Below are 8557 nucleotides of genomic sequence, written 5' to 3'. Positions count from 1 at the left end.
TGGATGTTTTAAAGCTTCTTTTTTTTTTATGTAGACTAAATGCAGTTATTTGCATGTGTTGATACTTGATTCAGATGAGTTGTTTATTTTATTTCTAGCAGATACTTTTACATGTAAACAAAAGGAACTTCTTTTGAAGGCAGTGGCTTGTCTCAATACATCAGTGGTCCAAACATGAAATAAAGTCTCAGTCCAGCTGTCCGGTATAACACTAGGTTATTGGGCGTGGAGCCCGACACTTGATAACGATGCCTCAGTTTTCTATTGATCATGGTTTCTGATCTCCCTTTGGTATTTTATCAGGTTTAAACATTTGATTTGCTTGCATACCATTTGGTTCCAGGCTAGTAAATAAGGTTTAGGGATATCCTGCTGTGGCCATGGTTACGTTTTAGTGCTCCTGACAAGAAAAACAGCTTCACAAACTCATAAAGAAATAATTTATTTATTCCTGATGTTCACTACGATTGCAATCACAAAAGACAAGCATAGGCGAGTTGTCAGCCGGCTTGGCAGATTATTACAGTTTTTCCATTGCAGTCATACAGTATCAAATTTGCTAGATTCATGCCCTTAACACTTCATAAGATGAGAAAATAAATCATCTCGACAGCAGGGCAAGCAGACTGCTTTTTCTTTTTCGTACAAAGAAAAAAAGAAAATTAAACCAAACGTATCTTTAAATTAAAAAAAGGGGCACACTTCCATAATATGATTTACAATCACTTCCTTTTGTACATACACAGGGGATAAGGACACTGGAATCGGGACATTTGAAAGCAGTACAGTATACTGTTTTCTTGGATATTTTTCTTATAAGAAAGTTTGACGTCTATCCCGCTCACACACACACACACACACACACACACACTGACAGGATGGGGCATTCTGCTCAAAAAGTGATTTTAACAAATTTAACCACAGCAGGAACAGCAGTCACCATGTGACGGTGTGATGTTTACTTTTGATGGGAATATGAAACCTCACAAAATTCATAGACAGAAATATTTCCCCAGCAGAACATCTCTACACTCTGCTTATATACAGACATCCTGACAAAAACACAGGAACCCTTAGTGTTGCACACAAAGACGCAGCAAGTCTTGGGATTGGGTCATATATATAAAAACACTACGGTTCATAGCTCGTATGATACATCTGCTGAAAACACAACTCTTCCAGAGGAAATCTCCGTAGGTGTACCCCAGGAGTAGTTTAAGTTCCTTTACAAAGAACTCTTTGCTGCTGAAGACCTGTGCCCACATTCACCTCACAGCCAAACTTAAAACTACATCTGACGGGATATTATGTACATAATTACAAGCCAAAGCAGGGAAACAATAAGTTAAATATTTTTCATACAAAATAACAGGACTGTACATACAAAAAAAAGAAGAAGCCTGCTGACAGAGGGTTTCCAGCACGAAAAGGGGAAATGTACACATCCAAATAGTCATTCTCTTTAGTCCAGTGCTCGAGCATTAGTAATGAACACACTCACTATGAAGCCGAGCACCATCCATATCCTCTACTAGCAGCTGGTGCTCCAGTTTCTTCAGACGTTTTCTTAGTTTCACACTAAAAAAAACTCATCCATGGCTTTTTGCTTCCTTAAATCAAACACACCCTCCGAACTGTAGCCATGAGAACAGCTGCTCAGAAACAAACATGGAGAAAATCCACCAAATCTAATCGATGATGAGATGGAGGGTCTGAAAAGGAGGCGTGTTCCCTGGAGAGATGCTTTTTGGCGCCAGTCTTTTAGAATATATATTTAAACTGTCTCTTCAAATCCCATGCTCACTTTGGCGACAAATCCTGGAGGGAAGCGAACGGAGAGTTGCTGGACGAGGAGGGCGACACTCCCTCCATTTTGCCCGGGGAGTCTGAGGAGGAGCCCACGCTGCTCAGGCTGCCGTCCAGCATGTCGGGACAGTGACTGGAGGAAGGAAAGTGTTTGTTAAGACTGCAGGCTGTCATATCAGAGGCTGCGGCAAACATTTGCTTTATTATAATCTATTTAAGGAGTCCCACAAAGCTATACTTTTACTAATGCCTCACCCGCTCGGTACCAGTAACTATGACCAAGTCAAATCAGGATGATGATTTAATCCCCAGGCTACAGTCATTCACTTTTTTCAGCTTTATTTGACCCCTGGTTTAAGATGGGTTATCTGTTCTTCAAGTCACAAATTCAGCAAACTTTTTGTGAGTGAAGCTGGCATATTGCAAGAGTATACTTTCACTTTGGGCCAGGAGAGCTGATGGAAATCTTACTTTTTATTTTTACATTAAACCTGCTTTAATCTAATTTAAAACATGTAGTCAAAGTCCAAAAATCAAAAGTCCTTAATTATACTATTAAAAAGCCAATTTAGTAATATGTTTTGTCCAAGCAAGTCATTAATGCCTGTATGACTGCTATTTAAAGTAGATGCATAATACACATTTTTGCCCAGTTAAAATGTTAACAGAGAGACGAAGTCCCTCCCCTCTCGGGGGACCTCCATGGGACCTTATTTCGGAAAAAGTATGTATTGAAGTCAATGGAGAGAGAAAGATTATCTTTCCATCCCGTTTGAATTGTGCCACAAATTACACATATGATGTTTGTCAATTTAAAAGATACTTTTGCCGGTCAAAAAATAAAAACGTGTCGTAAAACTGAACTTTTTTTTTTGTGTGAAGCGCTCAATGAACTACATCTCTGGTCTTGCACACGTCACCAACACCAAGACGGCCGTCACGTTAGCACATTTCACCTCTTTCTTTCAGAATGAAGCGAAAAGTATTAAAAGAGGTGAAAATCACTACAAGTCTGGGCATGTTGAGAACTGTACATACACACAAGGGGAGTTAGTCGGTTCCGTAAGAGCCAGCATGCGGGACCGGCTTTACAAGGTTTCGGTGAGTAACACGAGTGTAATGTGTAACGTTAATGACATCAATTACGCGACTCGCATTTGTAGTCTTTCTAGTTGCGTATTTTTCATAGTCTTATATTTCAACAGTTTTACGACAAAATGTGACTTTTTTTTACATGGAAATGATTTTTTAAGATTGACAAACATCATATGTGTAATTCATGGCACAATTCAAACGGGATCGAAAGATAATCTCTCTCTCCATTGACTTCAATACATAAGTGAGACTTCGCCTCTCTATAATGATAGTGTATTGCTCAACTATTAGAACCACAGAATGTAGCAAATGAACATCTAAGAAAGTTTACCCACCATTTAGTTTTTTTACAGATGATCAACCACGCGTAACATTTCTTCCCTTTGCTTCATTTACCTAAACATCAATATGTTGGCTGAATCCTCATCTACACAGTGAGCTTTTTAAAACACCTTTCTATGACACCTGTTGGTGATCCACAATGTCTTACCAGGAGCTGAGCTCGGACAGGTTGGAGACCTCTGAGGACAGCATGGTGGTGGTGCCCTGGAAGAGCCTCTTAGGCTGACTCTCCGTCTCCATCTCACCTGCAGAGCAAAGGGACGCTGACGTTTAGGAATCTAGAGACACAGACTGTGCTTGCTCTAAAAAAGAGAACTTAACTGCAATCATAATCAGACACAGGAAAAATAATAATAACGCTCAGTTAAATTACCCGAAAGTCAGTGCAGTCTCTAGTAGTTTCATTTTATAATAATTAACATGCTGGATGTCATTTTTTTGGCTGAGAAACAAAGATGTTTGCTACCCTCACCTTTGCGTTTCATTGGTCCAAGTATGCTGGCTCTGATGCAGTTGATCGGACTTTGACTCCGTCGACTGAGAATCACAAAAAATACTTTTTCAACCAAGAATCTTTTGAAATAGAGGCAGAATCAGTGGCAATACAAATGCATCTGTACTGTAACTGTAATTCAGATCAAATGGTTATAGTTTACTCAGACACATCTTAAAAGTTGTTAAGTTAATAGGAACAGTCGTTTTTTCTACCAAGACTTGCAAAAGGAACCTCATTTTTGCCCCCGGGGAGAATTACAGGAGTCAGGTAGTGCTGGAGTAGTCTTGCTGTTCGCTGAGATACGAATCAAAAACCTCTTTATCAAAAGACTCAAAGACTTGTTGCTCACCTGAAGCGTCGCGTTGGGCTCGGTACGGGGCTGGGCGTCAGGCCATTGCTGCTCACAAGGATTTGTAGTGAAGGAGAGAAACACTGCTGCTTGGACGAAGGCAACATAGAAGACGGACAAGAGACAAGATAAAAACAGATTAACGGCCTGATCATTGGTCCTACTGTGTGTGTACATTTAGTAAAGTTATGTGTGAAATTAAGGTCAAAATTAACTAAGTAAATCAAGATAACCTTTTGATTAAATCAAGCATGTATAACCATTTCCACCAAAACAATTATGCAGCAAAAACATAATGTATTGGATACAAATAAGCATTTCTAGAACACAAATAACATATGTGGTTTACAATAAAGAAGAGGCCTTTTTAAGCTAACTGAACAGAAACAAAAAAATCTCTCCTGGAAGACGGTTTTTTTCAGCTAAATAAATTGCATCCTGCCACACAGATTTCCATTCAATAATCTGATTGCGAGCTGTTAGTAAAATCAGGTTACAGCAAACCACTGAAATGCTCTAACTGCTCCCTTCATCTGGCTGTTCACTGTATAGTCAGGTGACGTGCATGTCAACATACAGGAGGTCAGACGTACCTTCTTTCCTATCCCTCTGGTCGGGGACGGAGCGGGGGACACAGGCACAAAGTCGACGCGCTTAGGAGACGAAGACGCTGACTTCTCCAAATCGTTGTCACTCTAAGAAAACCGGATTATAAAAACACATTGGTGGCCATGTCATCTTACATCACATCTTTACAGCACTATGTAGAGAAGCTCTAAAATAAGTGTGGGAGTATTATACTACCGACTCAGTCTGACCTTGAAAGACTGGTGGCCCTGATAACTCCCTTGTTTTCACCGTTAATCTAGCATGTTTGTACGTGTCCACTCTACGGAGATAGAGAGGCCAGAACTGGCCCAGGGCCAAAACATGCAGTGGGAAGGCAAAACAGAGCCCACTTCCAAGGATTCAAAGCAAACAGAACATATCTCATAACACTCGAGAAGCTGTAATGAAGTCTTTCTTTACCAGACTGAGGCTTTCTTCCCAGGATTGGCTGATTTGCATGGCGGCTTGAACCTCCCTGTGTGTACAAAAACAGAAGATGAGGAATACATTGAAACATGTTGGTTTAAACTACAACAAAGCAATAATTCAAACAACTCTCTTTATCCTCAAATTATTACAGCTTACCGCTCATGTGCAGTTTCTCTGTTCATCACATCTATGCCTTCCTCCTTCAAAAAGGTACAAGGTGATAATGATTAGAAAGTATTTTTCTGAATTATACACGCAACAACTAGACATTGTGCATTTGGTCCAACTCTGGATCAACCTTAATCTCATTTTAAAATCTCAACTTTTTTTTGTAATAAAAAATACATAAATGTAGCCAATGGATTTCATTAAATTGTTTATTTTCTTTGTTGGAGTCCTATACTACCAAAGGATCATCTCTTTAAGATCGATGGCCCTGTGGACTCCAATATATTGACTCTAGCATGTTTTTTAGACACCATCAATCCCTATGGCTTGAGAGGGAGACAGTGGTCTGACATGCCCTTTCCCCCCCCCCCAATATGAAAAAAACAGTTAGTGTTCTTCAGTGACGTGCGGTGAGGTTCATGGCTGGTGAGGCACTGACTCTTTCAGAGTCAGATTTACAAATATTATATTCTGACCTTAATCGAAATATTCGGTTATTTTCAAAACTTTTTTAGTCTGATGCTTCGATTCATTTTAAACAGACCGTTCAACAAAAGGATAGCCACAATCTAAATATAGGATTGTTCTTTCTTAGTAAGATCCCATTTTCATTACAATTGGGGTCTTACCTTGACTTGAAGATGAAGTCCATGCTTTCCTTCTGGACAACAATTCAATTCAAAACCTTTAAAAAACAATCTCAATTACTTTTTTGTAAAAGTCCTCCTTATCTTCCTCTAGTTTCAAAAGTCTAGTTTGTTGTTTGCGTCTACCGTCTCTGTGTAGAATAACAGTAGCAACAAGAAACTGTGGGCTCACTTGCGCCCCCTTCAGTGCGGCAGAGGTTAAGGCTGCCTCCCCTGGTGCTTTTTTCATTGCTGTTGTACGGCGAGCCTAAATATCATATATACGTGAAATAAGTTATTTAGAGACTATGGATGGCGAGGATAAATGTAATAAAGGGATCTACAAACATTACATTGGTGACCTACAGTGAGATGGTGCAGGCATGCGCTTAGGGCCCGCTTTCCAGCCAGTTTCTGTGAGGTGACGCATTCTGAGGTGAGGCAGAGCTCATCTGTGCCTCACCTCACCCCACAGTAACTGGCTTGAGCGCGCTCACAAAATAAGTGCCCGCGCTAAATTAGTGCCCGCGCACGTCCCTGCCTCACTTCTCATCGCTACCCGTAGTTGTAGCGGAGCTCGGCACATTTGCTGATTTTGACTATAAAAAGCGATTGGAATCAAACATAAATCACATTTACAACACAGATCAGTGGAGACATTTTATTATTATTACTATTTAGTTTTTCTTTAGTTGTTTTCCCGTTACATTATAGTATGACCAGTCTATGAGTATGACAGGTGAGGCTCTGCCTCCCCTGCCTGCACGTCGCTGGTGTTCTTACTTGTTTTATCTGGTGAAGTCTGGTGCTGGGGACCCGAATAGGCGATGAAGGGACCTGCAAAGAAGGATGCATGTGAAGAAGAGAACATTGACTACACAATAATTGAGACACAAATAACTTTGGTGAAACTGTGTTTAATATTTTAGATGTATTGTACCATGTTGGGCCTGTTGACCACTGTAGTGCTATTTCTCCGGCTGCGCAGGACCTCTCTCTGGAACACTTGGGAGTTATCACTGAAATGACAAATTCACAGAACAACCATGTGTCATGTCTGTACTTCCCATGAGGTCACTCAAATGTAGTTACTACAATGGGGATAAAGACATTCACTGACATATTTTAAAGTAAAGTAGTGCAACTATGTAATGTTGTAGAAACCTTAAGACATTTATCATGGGTGCACTGTTGGATCGTCTCAAGTGCCCCTCGGTCTGAGCTAACGACGATGTGATTTCCAGATCCAGCTCCATCTTCTCTTGTGCCAGGACTCCTGAATTGTTCATTTTGCTAGCTACCGTTGCCCGCCACCAATTCATGAACTTAAAATGGCTAACAAGCTCAGTGGCGTTACATGGTTGCTTTCCAAACTTCTTTTTTTTTTACCTTTACGTGTTTTTAGGAAACATAATCTTTAAGGCTAAATGAGCTGACGAGACAAACTAAAGTAAATATGTAGTTACACCACTGTAATCGGCAAGGCCCTGTAGTCTGTATAACTCCGTTGTTAAACAAATTAACCCTGGCTAATTATCCTAACAACTCTATCTCAACAATCCTATAAATCACAACTATATAGTCAGTCAAAACTGGCCTGTGCTAACGTTGGCTGTAACGTTATGGCCAGTCACCAACTTTCCTGATCGATGGTTAGCATGCCATGGTTACATACCGCACAATGCCCAGTAACTGCTAGCTGCCGACCCGTTGCTCTGCTGGTGCAGGGCGGCCGTGGTTGTCGACTGAAACGCTGCTATGCTAACTTAGCACTGCATGTTAGCGCGTTCAATTAGCTACCATTAGCCAAACCGTACAGCAGCTTACTTGGGAGTGCAACAAATGCCTCTAACGTTTATGACGTTAATTCAACGAGTTGCTGTTAAATACTGAACGAGTTAAAGAGTTTAACGTTTCTTCTCAGTAATATGAGCCAGTGTTATGCTACGCTCCTCGCTAACTAGTTTCGGCAACAGCTTTAAGCCCAGCTACCTAGCATGCTAGGCTATCTAGCCACGTTCGCATTAACGCCGATACCCACAACACCATGTCCACAGTGAGGCCTTTATCAACATCGCACTAACTAACTGTTTCTGCCCCTCAGCCTGATAGCTTCTCCGGCTCGAAGAAGCACATTAAACCATGGCGTCTGCACATGTAACTGGCTCTATAACTTTGTTTTTCGGTTCTGCAGGGCGCCTCCAGGAATGAAGCAGAAGATCCCAGATGATCACACAGGAGCTAGGTTAGCTGCTAGCAGCAAACTTCACGCCCCTTTTAACGTTAGCAGCCCTGTCCAATGAAACCGCTGCATTTGCCGGTATGCTCAGGCGGGATATGGTGACCTGCATCATATGGAACTCTTACATGATAAACTCCAGCTGCATTATCAGAAGTTACATTTTCATTTAATCTGAGTTCCATGATACATTTAGCTGCATCAAAAATGGCAGTTTGAGTTTCACGTGAAACATTTGCTTGCAAGGATAGGAGGCCATGTGCTTTTAACAAAGTGATGGAGGTATGAATGGTCTTGCAGATGTAGTGTTTTGATGGGTAATTTTGGGTAATAACAGCAGCAAATCACACCACTTGTCATACGACCAGCTTATTAAATAATTACTATAATGCCAATTT

The 8557-nt window shown here is 40.8% G+C and overlaps 1 protein-coding gene and 2 non-coding genes across 3 annotated transcripts; all 3 read right to left on the bottom strand.

The window, feature by feature from the left end:
• Positions 1–425: 425 nt before the first annotated feature.
• Positions 426–8218, bottom strand: fam122b (family with sequence similarity 122B). Its single transcript, XM_034223250.1, has 10 exons — positions 7085–8218; positions 6861–6939; positions 6704–6757; positions 5283–5326; positions 5118–5172; positions 4682–4783; positions 4089–4174; positions 3716–3780; positions 3392–3488; positions 426–1939 (listed from the first exon to the last, which is right to left on the bottom strand). The coding sequence occupies exons 1-10, from the start codon at positions 7240–7242 to the stop codon at positions 1801–1803; spliced, it is 879 nt and encodes a 292-aa protein (XP_034079141.1). The 5' UTR covers positions 7243–8218; the 3' UTR covers positions 426–1800.
• On the bottom strand, positions 4871–5024 carry LOC117550767. Its single transcript, XR_004569698.1, has one exon. It is a non-coding gene; the product is annotated as a small nucleolar RNA U109 (small nucleolar RNA).
• On the bottom strand, positions 5511–5651 carry LOC117550768. Its single transcript, XR_004569699.1, has one exon. It is a non-coding gene; the product is annotated as a small nucleolar RNA U109 (small nucleolar RNA).
• Positions 8219–8557: the final 339 nt, after the last annotated feature.

The sequence above is a fragment of the Gymnodraco acuticeps genome, unplaced genomic scaffold (genome assembly GCF_902827175.1).
Source record: "Gymnodraco acuticeps unplaced genomic scaffold, fGymAcu1.1, whole genome shotgun sequence".
In the NCBI taxonomy this organism is placed as follows: domain Eukaryota; kingdom Metazoa; phylum Chordata; class Actinopteri; order Perciformes; family Bathydraconidae; genus Gymnodraco; species Gymnodraco acuticeps.
This window is presented reverse-complemented; position numbering and strand designations above follow the sequence as displayed.